Raw genomic sequence first — 17646 nt, 5'->3', positions numbered from 1 at the left:
GCAACAATGCTGGTGGGAGTGAGAACTGGAACAACCATTTTGAAGAACAAACTGGCAATATCTAGTAAAGGTGAATATTCCCAAAACCCAGCAGTTCAACTCCTAGGTATGTAGCCTAGGGAAACTCCTGCATGTGTACACAAAGAGCCATGCACAACAGTAAACATTACAGCACTGTTTGTAAGAGTAGAAAACCAGAAACAAGCTAAATACCAAGCAAGAGGTAGATGGGTAAGTACACTATCCAACAAAACTTTCTGTGATCACAGAAGTATTCTTTATCTAAGCTGTCTAATGCGGTAGCCACTAGCCACAGGTGTCTATTAAACATATGAAATGTGGCTAAGTGACTGGGAAATTGAATTTTTCATTTAATTTTGATTAACTGAAATATAAATAGCCACATGTGGCTAATGGTTACTACATCAGACAGCACAGCCATACACCAGTGAAAATAAACGACTAGAGCTATACACGTGTCACATATATATCTCTGAAAAGCAATACGTTCAGGGCTTCCCTGATGGCACAGTGGTTAAGAATCCGCCTGCCAATGCAGGGGACACAGGTTCGAGCCCTGGTCCGGGAACATCCCACATGCCGCAGAGCAACTAAGCCTGTGCACCACAACTACCGAGCCTGCGTTCTAGAGCCCGCAAGTCACAACTACTGAAGCCCGCGCACCCTAGAGCCTGTGCTCCACAAGAGAAGCCACCGCAGTGAGAAGCCCCCACACCGCAATGAATAGTAGCCCCCACTCGCTGCAACTAGAGAAAGCCTGCGCACAGCAACGAAGACCCAACACAGACAAAAATAAATAAATTTATTATTTTTTTAAAAGCATTATGTTTGACCCAAAAACAGCAGCTTCAGAAGGTAGGGCTGGGGGACTTCCCTGGTGGCGCAGTGGTTAAGAATCCGCCTGCCAATGCTGGGGACACGGGTTTGATCCCTGGTCCGGGAAGATCCCACATGCTGCAGAGCAACTAAGCCTGTGCACAACTATTGAGCTTGCGCTCTAGAGCCCGTGCTCTGCAACAAGAGAAGCCACCGCAATGAGAAGCCCATACACCGCAACGAAGAGTAGCCCCCGCTTGCCACAACTAGAGAAAAAGCCTGCGTGCAGCAATGAAGACCCAAGGCAGCCACAATTAATTAATTATTTTTTTAAAAAAAATGAAGGTAGGGCTGGGACCAGAGTGAAGCAAGTTAGGTGTCTAGAATGAAAATTTTAGGAGGCCCTCACCCTCAGAGTCATGCAGGTATAGGTTGGCACTTGTGTGACTTGGAGGGTATGTCTCCTTAAATGTTGTGCCCTTGCTTTCCTCATCTTAGTTCCAGCCCTATCGGGATATATGTGGTATGATACTGTGTTGGGGGTCCCCAAGATCATCCTTGACTCACTAGGAGTATTCACAGGATTTAGCATATAGCCTACTCAGGGTATGATTTCTTTTTTGTTGTTGTTGTTGTTTTGGTTTGGTTTGGTTTTTTGCTTTTGTGGGGTTTTTTTGGCCACACCATGTGGCATGTGGGATTTTAGTTCCCCGACCAGGGATTGAACCTGTGCCCCCTGAAGTGGAAGCTCAGAGACCTAACCACTGGCCCACCAGGGAATTTCCCAGGGTATGATTTCTTACAGTGAAAGGATACAAAGCAAAATCAGCCAAGGGAAAAGGTGCATGGGGCGAAGTCTGGAGGAAACCAGGCACAAGCTTCCAAGAGTCCTCTCCCAGTGGAGTTACAAAGGACATGCTTAGTTCCTATAGCAGAGCTGTGACAACACGTGTGAAATGTTGTCCACCAGGAAAGCTCCTTAGAGATACAGTGCCCAGGGTATTAGGGTGGGGGGGGGGGCAGCTGCTCAAGTACCAAACTTCCAGACTCCAGAAGAAAAGCAGTTGTTCGACAAAAATCACATTGTTTGTACAGTTTAGGCACCATGAGCCCCTTGTATTATTTAGGGAATGGTGTGAACCCTCCTGAAATCCAAGTTCCTAGACACCAGCCAAGGGGCAACCTTGCAAACAGGCCTTTCTAAGGAGAGCAGTCTCAGGCCTGCTATAGTTGACTCTTTTGTATCAAGTTGTAGAACATGACATACAATACTATACATAGTTTAAAAGCACATATTAAAGATACACAAACATGCACTGAAAAATAAACACCAAAACCAGGATTGCAGTTACATCTGAAAACAAGGGGAGAGGAACGGGTTTGAGGCAGGGGTATAAAAGACCTTTCAATTGCATTGCTAATGTTTTACTTCTTAAGCTGGGTGATGGGTAAAAACATATTTGTCATAGCATTTCTTATGCTTGTTTTTGAGTGTGAGTGCATCTGAAACACTACATAAGAAAAATGATGACTTATCTCCTAATTACTATGCGCTACTAACAGTTCATGTTTATGGTGTTTATGGAGTACTCTTCACATTCCAGGTACTATGCTAAGTCCTTTATATGGATTTACAATTTTTTTTTTTTTTTTTTTTTTTTTTTTTTTGCGGTACGCGGGCCCCTCACCACTGCGGCCTCTCCCACCGCGGAGCACAGGATCCGGATGCGCAGGCCCAGCGGCCATGGCTCACGGGCCCAGCCGCTCTGCGGCACGTGGGATCTTCCCGGACCGGGGCACAAACCCGCGTTCCCCGCATCGGCAGGCGGACCCTCAACCACTGCGCCAACAGGGAAGCCCTGGATTTACACTTTTTAAAAAAATTTATTGAAGACTTCCTATGCTAAGCTCTGGCAATACACTGTGAGTTCAGCGTGAGACAGGTGAGATCTCTGTCCTCAGCCAGCTTTCAGTCTACTGAGGGATGATGAAAGATAAAAAGCACAATTAGGGAGTTCCCTCGTGGTCTAGTGGTTAGCATCCGGCGTTTCCACTGCTGTGGCCCAGGTCCAATCCCTGGTAGTGGAATTGAGATCCCACAAGCCGTGCGGCCAAAAAAACCCCACAAAATCAACGTATCTACAGATTCTGGTAAGTGCTCCTAAGATAATAAATAAAGCAGGCTTTTGTAATTAATGACGGTCTACTTTAACTAGGGTGGTCCAAGAAGGCTTCTTTGGGAGACATCTGAGGTGAACCATAAATGATGAGAATGAGACAGCCACGCAATTATCTGAAGGAAGCACATTACAGGCAGAGGGAACAGCAAGTGCAAAACCCTGCAGCAGGAATACGTTTGGTGTGTTAAAAGACGGGAAATGAAGCCAGCAGGGCTTGAGAGTGGTCACAAGAGGGAGACTGGTAGCTGAGGCTTGAGAGGTCAGCTGAAGCCAGTGTGCAGGGCCTCCTAAGCCAAAGTAAAGATCCTAAGTTTCATTCTAAGTATGATAAGCCTTTGAAGGTTTTAAGCACGGTAATGACATGATCTGGTTTACAACGGAAGATTATTCAGCCAGCTGTAGGGAGAAGGCATTATAGACAGGGCCATTTTCTTCATTAGCACCACAGACATAATGCTTACGGCTGATGAGCTTTTCAGAGGCTATGAAAAGGTTGGGGCTGGGGATACAGGAAAAAAAGTTCCACAATGCAAAAAGAAAACTATGAAGTTGTAATGAATAAATGTTTAATTAAATGTCTAGAAAACATATCATAACAACTTCATTCATCAAATTTTGTATTCATAAACAATCGAATTACATTTGGAAATAATTTGAAAATTAGATTTTCTCAAGTCACAAAAATTCCCAAGGATGCCCAGTGACTGCCAAGAAATCATAACCGATTGTAATGTGAATTTTCTTGCAGCCAAATCGTTTCAGTGGGGGGAAAAAAATCCTTTCGATTAAAAAAAATTTTTTTTTTTTACTTAATGTGAGATAGAGATACAAAAAATAATAATAAAAATAATGCCTAGCATCACGAGGCCACAGAAGAAGCTGGATAAGAAATGCTAGTGGCTTGCTCAACCCACCCCCACCTCTGGGAGGGGTGAAGGGCTGGAGATTGAGCTCAATCACCAGGGGTCAGTGATTTAATTAATCATGCCTAATGGAGCCCCCGTAACAACCCAAAAGGACAGGGTTCAGAGAGCTTCTGGGTTGGTGAACACGTGGAGAATGGGGAGAGAGAGCACACTCAAAGATCATGGAAGTTCAGAGAGCGTGGAAGTTCCACACACACACACCCTTTCCCCATACCTTGCCCTCTACACCTCTTTCATCTAGTTCTTCCTGAGTTAGATCCTTCTATAATAAACCTGTAATCTAGTAAGTTAAAAAAAAAAAAAAATGCTAGTGGCTTGAAACAGTACTGTTCAGGCTGAGTCTGAACACTGTCCAGTAGACCCTTGGAAAGGTTTCTCCCAGGAGAGGACATCTCCCAGGAGAGGACATCAGAGACCTGAATAACAAGAAGGCACCAGTCATGGCAAGAGCTGGAAGAAGAGGTGGGGCTGCCATGTCAGATTTTTACGAAATTAAAAGAGGGTCAGTTTGGCTGGACTGAAGTTGGGGGCTGGGTGGCTAGTAAACAAAGCATGTAGAGTCTTGAAGACAATATTCTCATACTGAGAACAACAGAAAACCACTCACATTTTAAGTGGGGGGGGGTGGGTGATCCAATTTGTTTCAGATCTGCACTGTCCAATACAGAAGCCACAGGGGATCACGAGCTCCTGCATGTGGCTAGTGCCGCTGTGAAACAGAACATTCCCGTGGCTTAACTTTCATCAATTAACATTTCAATTTAACACCGACAGAAGACTGAGCTCATGGGAAACTTTTAAGTATGCTGGGAACAGCTTGGGCACGTGAATCTACATTTCAACTGTAAATTTTATGAAACCTAAACTATTTCCGGTGAAAATGCTGCATCCGGAGCACAGATGTGGTATAATGTGTAAAACACACAGGATTTCAAAGCCTTAGTACTAAGTAACAAAATGTAAGATACCTCAGTTGTATTTTTTTATACAGATCACATGTTGGAATGATATTGTAGCTATATTAATTTTAGTATATTAAAATTAATTTAACTTTTTAAAACTTTTTTTTAACGTGGTTACTATAGAAAAGTGTAAAGTTAGGTATGTTGCCGCTGGTGGAAGCACAGTGAGTGAGTGCGGAGGTCCCTCGAGTCTTCCAGACTGGGGGCCACGGTGGTCCAGCCTACGCCTGGAAGCGTGGAGAGAAGTTTCTAGATGTATTATGTAATCATAAGTCAGGACAGTCAATTTTCACGACCCCGTTCACTGGGCTGGGAAACGTGGCCTCGGGTAGTGAGTAGCAAAGGCCAGACTCGAACTCCCACTTACAGCGTTGTCCACATGAAACCTCCCCAGAGGCTCTCGAGGGTGTAAGAACTGGATTCGAACCAGGCCCGACTCCCGGTCCCGGGACTCAGCGCGCCGCGTACCGGCCCCAACCGTCTCCCCTCAAGGGTGAGTTAAACGTTCACAACGTTCTCCCAGGCCGCTGGGCCTGAGGAGCCAGGAGCCCCCTTCGAGAAACTTCCAGCAACGCTCACCAGCTGACAGACGCCAAAGGTACAAACGCTCCTCCTTCCTCTTCACACGCGGCTCCGCCGCGCTAGCAGCCGACTTCCGCTCCACTCCCACGAATCCCCGGCCGATTCTTCTCTCCTCCCGCCTCCCGCAGCCATCTCAGCCAATCACTTCTCATAGAATTTGCTTTATTCCCTCCCCACTCCTGCCTGCCAATCACCGCAGGTAAAGCACCGCCCTTCTTTCCCTCTTAAGCGAGCGCCGCGCGCCACCGCTCGGAGGTTGGCTGCGCTGTCCCCAGCTGGATGCGTCTCCCGGAAGGGCGGGGCTAAGCGCTGACCTCGATGGTGCGGGGACCCTCAGGATTGGCCAAGAGGAGCCCTGCGCCATGACCCCGCCCACCCCTCCCTAGACTTCCGAGTCGGAGACTCTGGGGATTGGTTCTCCGCGGACACCCAAAGAAGCTAAGAGACGGTTCCGCCTCCCTCCCGCATCCCGGAGAGGGAGCTCCACGGATTGGTCCCGGGAGTCTCGGCGCGCGCAGACCGACGCTCCAGGATTGGCTGAGGGGGAGCTCGCGCAGTCGTGGAGCGTTGACTGTGATTAGCCGGAGGGTGGGACCTGCTATTTGAAGGAGGCGCGCGGAGGAGATACGCACTTTAGATCGCGGTCGGAGGGAGCGGGAGCGGCTTTGGGCAACGCTACTCCGCTGACCCGATAGGACCCAGACGCGGGCTCGGCCCCAGCTCTGGCCTCGGCTGCGATCCGACGAGGCGATGGCTAAGGTGTCGGTGTTGAACGTGGCGGTGCTGGAGAATCCGAGCCCTTTCCACAGCCCCTTCCGGTTCGAGATCAGCTTCGAGTGCAATGAGGCCCTGGCAGACGGTGAGGCTGGGCCCGTGTGGAGACCCCCTCTCCCCTGGGCCAACCCCGACCTCCCCTTGGAGACAACCCCGAGGCCAACCCTGTGAAACACACACCCCCTCCCCCAACCGAGATCTCCCGTGAACCAAACCCCCTCCCAGCGCCAACCTGCCCTTAGAGACTACCCCACCCCCACCCCCACGGTTACTCCCGTTCTCCCCTGTGGAGACCTCATCATTCCCCTCTTTCTCCTGTGGCGCTCCTCCTGGGCACCTGTGTTCTATGTAGAGACCTTCTCAGCCTCCGTTCTTTAACCTGCAGAGACACTCAGGCACCCCGTCTTGCCTGTAACAAGAAACGCCCCACCTTCTGTTTCTGTACGGGTAGACTGCCACTGCAGCCATCCAGTCCTCCCCACCAATCCCCTGTCCCCTGTGGTGAGACACTCCCACCTCACTCTTTTCCTGTGGCGATCCTAACCTCCAGGCCCCTCGAATTTCCCCAACGGAAACCCCAGCCCCCTCCCAATTTCCCATATGGAAACCTCAGCCCCCTCCCCCATTTTCCCTGTGAAGATCCTCTCCCCCTGTGGCAAGACCTCACTCGTCCCCATCTCCCCATTTGTCTCCCCATAATCTCCTCCCCTACCTGCTGATACTTAACCCCAACCCCAGCTACTTCTGCTTGTTCTCTACCCCAAACCACATACCCTAGAACCTGGCTTCCCTCCTTAGTCTGGCCCCAACCCTCTACTCCACCTGGGGAGGCATGGCCTGGCTTCTGGCTCCAGTCTTTGAGGATAACCTGATCTCCCCAGCTCCTGTTCCTTCCGCCTCTCTGACTGTGGGCTTCAATGAACATACTCAAATCTGAGGGGTGGCATGGCCAGGCAAGCATTAGCTGGTTCCTTCTGTTTGCCTGCCAGACTCCTGCTGACCTACTGCAGCCATGCCCCCAACATTTTTGATGGTCTGACCTAGTCTGGGGGGGTGGGTGTTCCAGGCTGAGCCGTGAAGGTATCTGGCTTCAAACAATCATCTGGGAGGTCACAACATTTTGTGCATCTTTTCCAAGGTGCTTTCACAGATGTACTTACTCATCTGTGTAACAAAGGTGGACATGGCTCTCATCTCACAGATGAGAAGACGGGAGCCACAAAGAGTAAAAGACCTTTCAAGTAAAGGTCTATAAAAATCGAAAAATCTGAGGTCATTTCAGCTAGTCTTGGCACCGCTTTCAGGAGGAAGTACTCCATTCGATCTCTTCTCCACTTGGTGGTTAAAAGAAGAGAAGAGGCAGCGGCTGAGGAGGTGAAGATCTGTGAGGCCAGGGTGTGCTAAGCAACACCTCTCAGTAGTAGGTGGGTGGTTTGCCTGCATATCGGCCCATGGACTAGCCTGGGGTTGATACAGTTTTAATGTGTGTGTGCTTGGGCTGGGCCATTGGACCAGTCTCTCCCCAGTTTCTCTCCTTTTTAAATTAAGGGGTCTACTTGTGACTAACTGTAGAATAAGCCCAATTAAATCCTTTCTGGAACAAGGCAGGGTGTAAATAAATAAATAAAGTGTAGAATGACCCTGTGGAATAAGATTTAATTTTAAAGCCAGGAGGAGATGTAAGGAGCTAATAGGTTAAGGGATTCACAGTTCCCAGATGGCAGGAGATCAGGTTTCAATCAGCCTGTTTGTGCTCCTTGCATTTAAAAATGGTTGCATGGTCATTATCTGTCTAGTACTTTCATTCCTACAAAGCTCCTGCTCTGTTACTTTACTAATCTGTTTATAGAATCAGAGCAGGAAAGGCTAAAGTCAACTTGCAGGTTATTATTTTTTAATAGAAAGTAATGGAATGACTTCTCCAAGGTCACACAGCCGGTTTGTAGAATTATTAACCCTAGGTTTTGTCTCTGAGTTCTGTGTCCAGGGTTCTTTATCTTTGCTATAACCTGGGAAAGAAGGCATCCTATTTTAGAAGTGGAGCATAAACAGGACTCAGAGGAGGAAAAGGGAGGTGCTATTATTATTTATACCTGGACAATAAAGCTTTTGCTCAGAGAAATTCCAGTTGGAAAGCCAACTCTGGCCTAGAAATCTAGACTCTTTGGTTGTACCTGTTGAGCTGTCCTTCACTCTAACCTGCCAACTTCCTTTCTGCCTCTTCCCACAGAGCAGAGAGAATTTGTTTCCTGCCTCCCAGACAGATGGAATGGGCCTGGCTCTAGAAGTCTCTCAGATTCTGGAGGAATCTCAGTCTTGTTACCTGGTGACTTCAGACACTGGCAACTGAAGAGCTGAACACCCAATCCCCAGTCTGACCCATTTCTCAAGGGTTCTTTTGCTCTCTTTTCTCCTCAGCATCTGGAAATAGATGCTTCCAAGGCATGGGTCTACATTCAATACATTGGGTGTGTTTTTCCCTTGTTTAGTTGAGAAATGCAACAGGTACTACTTGAATAAGTCTTGGAGCCAGATGGCAGGAGATCTGCCACACCTAACACCCTGAGGTCAGGCCAAGGTTCATCTGTATGATTACGAACAAAGGGAAAGTGATAAACAGAAAAAGCCCTACTAGATAAGTTGTTGTTTTTATAAATTTATTTATTTATTTATTTATTTATTTATTTATTTTTGGCTGCCTTGGGTCTTCATTGCTGTGCCCGGGCTTTCTCTAGTTGCTGCGAACAGGGGCTACTCTTTGTTGTGGTGCATGGGCTTCTCACTGCGGTGTCTTCTCTTGTTGCAGAGCACGGGCTCTAGGCGCACAGGCTTCAGTAGTTGTGGCTCGCAGGCTCTAGAGCGCAGGCTCAGTAGTTGTGGCGCACAGGCTTAGTTGCTCCACAGCATGTGGGGTCTTCCCGGACCAGGTCTCGAACCTGCATCCCCTGCATTGGCAGAAAGATTCTTAACCACTGCGCCACCAGGGAAGTCCTGTCGTCGTTTTTAAGGCAGGAAACAGATTCTCCAACTAGTTCAACTACGATATATTTTTTTTAACATGTCTTTCATCATATCATTGGTTTGGGTTTTGTTTTCATACATAGTAGAGTGGCATCTTGTGCAGTGGTTAGATTATAAAGTTAAGGCATAAAGACAAAATGTAATATAAGGAATTCCCTGGCAGTCCAGTGGTTAGGACTCTGCACTTCCACTGCAGGGGGCCCGGGTTCAATCTCTGGTCAGGGAACTAATCCCACAAGCACATGGTATGGCCAAGAAGAAAAAAAAAAGTAATGTAGTCATTTTACCCTTGAAATTACTCAGAAGGTTAGGCACACAATGCTACATGTGTGTGACCGTGTCCCATATTCAGTAAGAGTGAGTTTGTGCTGTGTTGGTGATTGACGCCCCATATCTCATTCAAAAATGAAGTCACTTCAGTATGCTTCTCCTTAAGACACTTGAGCAGGTTTCAGGCAATTCCGATTTGTAGATCCTCATTTCAGTCATCTTCTATCTTCCATAGGTGATCTTATCAGCTCCTCTAACCCTTGAGTGAGTATTTCTCTGCAGTCCTTGGTTAATTCTCTGGTTTCTTTCTGGCCTGTGTGGAGGGAGCCATCGTGATCCATTTGCTTGTCCACCTGCATTTCTCTCTTCTGGTCAGCCAGCATGCTTTCTTGGTAAACAAAATCTTTGTTTAGGTTTTGCTGACGGTATTTTTTTTTTTGGCTGCACCATGCAGCTTGTGGCATCTCAGTTCCCCAACCAGGGTTTGAACCCGGGCCACAGCAGTGAAAGCCCAGAATCCTAACCACTAGGACACCAGGGAACTCCCTTGCCGACAGTGTTGAATGCTGAGAGCCCACGGCATACACCCCGGCCTGCTCTATTAAAATCTCCTTTCTGTCTCCCCCTGCAGCACATTAGTTAATACACACATGTGTGACTCCCCTGGTGATGGGGGAAAAGGCCAGAAGGAAAGATATCAAATGATAGAGCTATGTTAGAAAGGTGAGAACAGAGCTAGCTTGTTTTCTTTTCATCCAGAAACGTTATTTCTGGTTGTGTCACTACTGGTAACAAAAATAAATCAGTAAACTTAACTCCTCCCTGCAAATAATAAGAGACTGGAGTTTGACTGAACCCCAGTGAGCCCAATGGCCACCACCTCCTACAGATCTGTTAGGGTCCCTGAGTAGAAGCCCTGGGTGTCAGTTGCAAAAGGACAGGAGGCCAGTGTATCGAGAAAGGGCATGGAGCCCAGGTGACAAACCTCCATAGTCATGGCCCGGCATTGCTGTGCTTCCAAAGTTGGGTGCTCCTGTGGGACACGAGACCAAGGAACAGGGAAGCTTCTAAGACAGTTTGCTTCCTGTGAAAATCACAGCTTGTGAAACTTCCCCCGGCTGCTGGAGCCATAGGTTGTGTAATTTCAAAGAACCTAAAATAAGTTTCAGGTCTCCTGCCAGATTTCCGTGTAGTAGCATGACCTTGCCCCTGATACACTTGGACCTCCTGCAAGAGGCCGCAGTCACTGGGAATTTCCTGTGATTGACGGGCAGGGTCTCATTGAGCACTTTCCCTTTTATCTTGCCGGAACATACCCAGGAATGTGAGTCCCCTACTGGATGGGATGCAAGAAAATTGGGGTTCAGAGGATGGCCGTATGATGCCATATTTGTTGACTGAGTCGCTGTTGCCCTGATGTCTGTGAGCAGGCATGACTTGGTGCTGGACCTGGAGGACCTGGGGACTGGCTGGCTCCCCCAGCGACCTTATCTTCCCCTCCTGCCGGCTGGCTGTCCTACTGCATTGCAATCTGCTGCCCTGCCCCAGTTGTCGAGGGATCTACTCAGTTCGGTGGCACTGGTCCCTGTGTGTGAAAGAGGATGCTGCTTCCTATCCCGCCACCCAGTGGGCAGGGCCCTCAAATGGCCCAACTCCCTGCTGTTCCCTCCTCAGCACGCCTCCATGCCTCTGTCACGTGGCTCTTAATTCAACCTCTGCCATACGGTTCACCCTCAGGCTCTGAGAGGCCCAAGTTTACCCGGAGGTGCCGAGTCAAGGTCGCCTGGCAAAGCTAGGCCCACAGGAGAAATTTCCCCACCGGAAATAGAGCTTCGCGCCTGCCCCAGTGATTGGGACCGCAGTGCCTGGCACTTAGTGCCCAGTGGGTGTCAGGTGTCCTTGAGAATAAAAATCTATCAATATATTAAGGACCTATCCAAAACATGAGAAGGCCCTTTCCCAGCCTTCTTGCTGTCAAGCTGTTTCAGTTCTTAACACCCTGTATCCTTGCAGACCTGGAGTGGAAGATCATTTACGTTGGCTCAGCCGAGAGTGAGGAGTTCGATCAAATCCTAGACTCAGTGCTGGTCGGCCCTGTCCCAGCAGGGAGACACATGTTTGTCTTTCAGGTAAGAAAGACTAGGCCTTAGGCCTTGACACCTAGAAACATCCTCTTCTACCCAAAAGCACACAGAATGGTTCATTGGTCAAAGTTCAGGTTCAAATCCTGGCTCTGCTCTCAAGCACTGTCTGACCTCTCAAAGGTACTTCAGACACCTCCCTCTCCTCCACCTCTGTGTCATAACTGTTACCATGAGCCACTGATTTACAGTGGATTCTCATTACTCATGGGAGTTATGTTCTGTAAAGTTGCTGCAGACACTGAATTAGTGAATTAGTGAATGCTAAATCATTGCCCCTAGAGGAAATATAGTGTTATTTTCCTGCGAGTCACATTTTTATCAACCAGTCAATACATAATCTTGTTTTCTGTTTTTCTGTTTAAAGACAACTTATTTTGTATTGTTGATTTATTCACATTGACCGCATGGCCCACATCACTATAACTCATGCCTGAACAAAGCTTATCTAACACGTTTTCTCTATGAGGTACATCCCTTCTTGCTTTTAGAAACAGGGCAGCACTCAGCACTACGCTTTGGCCCCCCCCCCTTTTTTTTTTTTTTTTGCGGTACGCGGGCCTCTCACTGTTGTGGCCTCTCCCGTTGCGGAGCACAGGCTCCGGACACACAGGCTCAGCGGCCATGGCTCACGGGCCCAGCCGCTCCGCGGCATGTGGTATCTTCCCGGACCGGGGCACGAACCTGTGTCCCCTGCATCGGCAGGCGGACTCCCAACCACCGCACCACCAGGGAAGCCCTGGGGCCCTTTTAAACAGCAAAATTACCAACAAAGATACAGAAACCGTGGCCCTGAGACCGGAAAAAAGACACGTGTTTACAGTCTGAGACTGCCTGGTTCTACCTCAGCTGGGAACATGCACACTGAGCTACTCAAATTCCACCCCTGCTCTGTGCCTGTCCTTAAATGACCGTGAAAGCCCCTGAATATTGATTTGGGGGTTACAAATACATTGTAGCAAGTAGCCGAATTGGCAAATACAGGATGCATGAATAATGAGGATCCACTGTAGCTGCTAAATAGCTCTCTAACCCAGCATCACAGGGGTTGTTGTCAGAAATGCAGGTTTCATGTGCTTCTCAGGCACACTAAAGTTTGAGAGCCTCTGCTCAAATCCATTCACTTACCTGATCTTGGCTATTCCGGCCCCAATCTAAGCAACCTCATCCCATCACCTAAGCCCGCACCCACCCATATCCAATCCACCTAACCTACCCCACAGCCAGGACCGGCTTCCTAGGCATGCGACCCATGCAGTCACACTGGGCCCCACTCTTGGTATGATGTTCTGCTGTCACTGGCTGAAACTTACTAATTTTTGAACATGAGGCCTTGTGTTTTCATTTGTTTGTTGCTTTTTTTTTTTTTTTTTTTTTGCCTGTGTTGGGTCTCTGTTACTGCATGCAGGCTTTCTCTAGTTGCGGCGAGCGGGGGCTACTCTTCGTTGCGGCACGTGGGCTTCTCATTGCGGTGGCTTCTCTCGTTGCGGAGCACAGGCTCAGTAGTTGTGGCACACGGGCTTAGTTGCTCCGCAGCACGTGGGGTCTTCCTGGACCAGGGCTCAAAGCCGTGTCCCCTGCATTGGCAGGCGGATTCTTAACCACCAGGGAAGTCCCTCGTGTTTTCATTTGTGTTGGTCTCATTTTGCACCAGTCATACAGCCGATCCTGTCCTTAACGACACACCCCACATCTGTCCACTCTCTCCCCTTCTCTACTGCCTGATCTAAGCCACTGTCCTCTCTGCAGGATGACCTCTGTAGCCTCCTGCCTAGTCTCCCTGCTCCCGCTTAGCCCTCTTCCTATCGCAGCTCCACTGGCCTCCAGGGTCGTCTTTTCAGACGGCAGGAGTGATGCCACACTTATCTCCTGCTAAACATTCTCGATCTTTCCCAAGCCCTTAACTGACAGGTACCTACCTGCTCACCTGTTCAGCCTCATTTTATACCGCTCTCCCCCTTGCCTACTACACTCCTCCTCAACACCATATACTTCTCCTTGATGGCACCTGTCACATTCGGCACTTTACAGGCATTTGTGCGATTGATTCTGTCTTCACCACTGGATTGAAAACCCCTGAGAGCAGAGACCCATACTTTTGGCTCAGTAAACATACGTTGCTTGAGAATCGTATTACCTGTCAAGGTGTGACTGGCAATCAGTGCTAAGGCCCAGCCTGTGTTTCCCCTAGGCCGATGCCCCCAACCCATCCCTCATCCCTGAGACTGACGCCGTGGGTGTGACTGTGGTCCTCATCACCTGCACCTACCACGGACAGGAGTTCATCCGAGTGGGCTACTACGTCAACAATGAGTACCCTAACCCTGAGCTGCGGGAGAACCCGCCCCTAAAGCCAGACTTCTCTCAGGTGGGTCCTTTCTCCATGCTTCCTGCTTCGGACAGTCTGGCTCCTTTTTTATTTTTATTTTTTTTGCGGTATGTGGGCCTCACTGTTGTGGGCTCTCCCGTTGCGGAGCACAGGCTCAGGACGCGCAGGCTCAGCGGCCATGGCTCACGGATCCAGCCGCTCTGCGGCATGTGGGATCTTCGCGGACCAGGGCACGAACCTGTGTCCCTTGAATCGGCAGGTGGACTCTCAACCACTGCGCCACCAGGGAAGCCCAGGCTGGCTCCTTTGCACCTGGGGGTAGTTGAGTCGTTGGAATTGGGAGCCAAGGTCACTTCTTAAGGTTTTCAAGTAGTGCTCCGCTCTTGCAGCGCCGGGCTAGAACAGGAAAGAGAAAGGTCTTTGTTTCTCAGAATTTTGCCTTGCAGAATCAAGATTAGATAGGCCCTGGCCCTAAATCATGGTGCACAGGCACTCCCTGGAGTTCTACACATATTGTCGGTGGGGATGGAATAAACAAGGTCTGCTCTTCCTGGGCTTTTGGGGCAGGATCTCAGAGCGCCCTGCTGTGTGGAAGTAATGCGAGGGCATGCTAATGAGGGTTCACGTTCCTTTTCCTGCCCCAGCTCCAGCGGAACATCTTGGCCTCAAACCCCCGGGTGACCCGCTTCCACATCAACTGGGACAACAACACAGACAGGCTGGAGGCCATAGAGAACCACGACCCAGCCCTGGGCTGCGGCTTCCCCCTCAGCTGCACTCCCATCAAGGGCTTAGGTCTCCCTGGCTGCATCCCTGGGCTCCTCCCTGAGAACTCCATGGACTGCATCTAACTGTGGGACTCTAGGCCCTACCTGGGCCCAGCTGGGACTGCGGGCCAGTCTCCTGGCACATCTGGAGGGGGCAGCCAGGCCTACCAGAGAGTCTCAGGGAGGCCACGTGGAGGACTTTGGGGCCATCAACTATATCCAGGCCAGTCAAACTTGGCACCAAGGAAGGAAGGGGCTTCAGGTCTCTCTCTCCCAGCCCTGGCCCAGAGGATCATCTCACCTCTACTGCCCAGGCCTGAAAGAAGCAGGTACTTCAGTTCTTAATTCTTTCTCTCTTGTGTCCTTTCTCGCTTCCACGCACATTATAAACTCCACCTGCGGGCCACTGTGCCATCGCACTCCAATAGTACCGTTGACCCAAAGCTCTTCCCACAGACCTCCCTGGCCTGCCTTGAGGATTTCTTGGTCTATGCCTGGCAAGGCTTCAGCCCTGTTGGGCCAAAGGCTCTGTTGTTCATTTTCCTTCCCAAACATCTGAGCAGACCCACCCAGCCTTCTGGAGTCACAGGCCAGGAGCCTCGGTAGGACGTGGACTCGGACACAATTTCTGTCCTTCTCCTAGGATGATTTTTAGGTCTTTTCAATCCAGTAGCCCTCTGGAAAACTCTGTTCCCAAAAGGGTGATCAGCAGGATGCTGAGAAAAGATGGTTGATGCTCCTCTCAGTCGCAGCCACCCTCCTGCTGCCTCCCAGCTGGATCTGGCTTTCCCTGGAGGCTGCCCTTGTGGGAAGATGGTATGTTGGAGGGGCCTTTTGTGGTCTGTCTCGATATCGGTATCAGGGCCCCTCTGCTTCTGGCTGCCTTGATCTGCCCTCTGCTAAGACCTCATGCTCTCAGAGGCCACAGTGCAGACAAGAGAAGCAGGAGGGACCCTGAAAACCTTCCCCCCTCCACCACGCTCCCCACCCTTGCCCGCATCCCCTCGTTGCTACATGGATGCTGTTGTGATGGCAGTTTGTCTATTAAAGGGTTTTTATATTAAATATGTTTGGTCTAAAAATAAAAAGCACTTCATCTAGACTGTTTCTGCTTTTGTCTTGGGTAGACTGAGGCAGTTTTGTCCATCTCTCCTCATGACTGGGCAGCCTCCTTCCCCAGCCAGTAGGTTGACTGCTCCTTGTCCGCTTGCTCAGCTTCTTACTCTAGTCTTGCTTATTATAGTTGTATTCCAGACTGAGGTCCAGGGAGGGGTTTTTCTTTGTCAAAACTTAAGCAACCCAGCTGTTCTGTAGATAGAGCATAACCAGTGATTTTTCAGACTTTGACCTTGACCCACAGAAATTAGTTAACATTGTGCTCCAAGGATACACACAGCAACACTTGTAGTAAATTTTACTTAGCCTTACTTTGTAACTCCACAGCCCCACGTGGAGTGGTTTGGCTGATGAGCCATTTCCCCACAATTCACAGAAAAACATAGACTCTTCGCTCCCTTAGACTATGGTGGACTTAGGAACACAGACAGCTGCTGGGTGGGGTGCAGGTTGTATACAAGTCCAGAGGCAGAGCAGTGAGTTGGCTTGTAGACCTGAGACGAGCTAGCCTCCCCAAGCCAAGGAGAGCTGGCTCATCCAGTCTCCTGCCCATGGTGTCACGTCCTGTTTGGGCCTTCCTCTACTTCAGTGGTTCTCAACTGGGGGCAGTTTTGCCCCCCAGGGCACATTCAACAATGTCTAGAGATGGTTTTAGTTGTCACAACTGCCGGAGGAGAGGGAAGTTCTACTGACGTGCCGTTGGTAGAGGGACTGGAGATACTGCTAAACACCCTATAGTGCACAAGACAAACCCCCAACCTCCACCCCAGCGTAGGATGATCTGGCCCTGAATCTTAGACATGTGGCAATGGGAAACTGACCGTCCTCAGGCTGTATGTAAAGGGCCCCTGAAAAGGGGGGCATCTTGCACTTCTCTGCTCCAGGAGAAGAGGTTCCTTGTGCATTGCCCAGACAGAGGGAATCCTCAGTCTGGCTGTGCCCCAGATTCCTCATCTGTAAAATGGGAGTGATGAGACTAGTACCTACGTGATAGGAGTGTGGTACGAAGTAATGTATTTAACAAGTGCCAGCTCTTACTACTGGCATGAGCCCAGCGTGGGCACCCAGCAAAGGGATGGCTACTGAGCGCCCCCCTCCTGGATCTCAGCATCCTCCTGAAGCTCGGGCTGTAGCTGAGGGAGACCCAGGAGGACCCCGGCATGGACCCTGGGCCTGCTGCTGCTGTCCTGCACCAGGCCTTATGAATGACGACGGCTGGCGGCCCGGAGACCTGTGACCCAAGGCGCTCGCCGCGCCCCTCCCCCGCTGGCAGGTGGACAGCGGCTGCGCCGGGGTTGGGGTGGGGGAGCCGCGGCGCCAACCTTGGCTGGCCGGCAGCCGCTGCAGCACTGAGCGGGGGCGGGGGACTGCGGCGCGCACGGGCCCGGGCGAGCGCCCGCCTGGACCGCCTTCTGGGCCTCGGAGCGCGGCGCCGCCGCCCGCCAGCCTCCGCCACCCCGCCGGGCGGGCCCGGGCAGCAGACTGCACCTCCGCCCCGCCCTCTCGCCCCCGGATTGACACTGAACGTTCTGCCGGGGGCTTGCCGGACAGCGCGCCTCCGCCAATTGGCGGCCTCGCTGGGCGGACCCCAGGCCCTGTCGCGAGCCTCGGCCAATCAGACGCGTAGGCCCGCCCAGCTGGGGCCTCGCAAGCGCGCGAGTGGCCAGGCGTCCTAGGGGCGAGTCATGGGACCGAGAGCCTATGGCAGCACGGGAGGGTCACGGAGGACCAATGGGCGGCG

At 50.4% G+C, this 17646-nt stretch overlaps 1 protein-coding gene across 1 annotated transcript; it reads left to right on the top strand.

The window, feature by feature from the left end:
* The first annotated feature begins 5937 nt into the window (after nt 1–5937).
* Nucleotides 5938–15891, top strand: ASF1B (anti-silencing function 1B histone chaperone). The gene is made up of 4 exons (XM_060092248.1): nt 5938–6346; nt 11566–11681; nt 13885–14061; nt 14667–15891. Exons 1-4 carry the CDS (start codon nt 6238–6240, stop codon nt 14871–14873), a joined length of 609 nt encoding a protein of 202 aa, XP_059948231.1. The 5' UTR covers nt 5938–6237; the 3' UTR covers nt 14874–15891.
* Nucleotides 15892–17646: the final 1755 nt, after the last annotated feature.

Source organism: Mesoplodon densirostris, chromosome 3, assembly GCF_025265405.1.
Source record: "Mesoplodon densirostris isolate mMesDen1 chromosome 3, mMesDen1 primary haplotype, whole genome shotgun sequence".
In the NCBI taxonomy this organism is placed as follows: Eukaryota; Metazoa; Chordata; class Mammalia; order Artiodactyla; family Ziphiidae; genus Mesoplodon; species Mesoplodon densirostris.
Note: the sequence above shows the minus strand (reverse complement) of the source record. Positions and strands in the feature narration are given on the sequence as shown.

Coding starts and splice junctions, on each gene's coding strand:
- ASF1B (XM_060092248.1), top strand. CDS start 6,238: ATGGCTAAGGTGTCGGTGTTGAACGTGGCGGTGCTGGAGAATCCGAGC. Junction 6,347..11,565: donor CAATGAGGCCCTGGCAGACG/GTGAGGCTGGGC, acceptor GTATCCTTGCAG/ACCTGGAGTGGAAGATCATT. Junction 14,062..14,666: donor TAAAGCCAGACTTCTCTCAG/GTGGGTCCTTTC, acceptor TTCCTGCCCCAG/CTCCAGCGGAACATCTTGGC.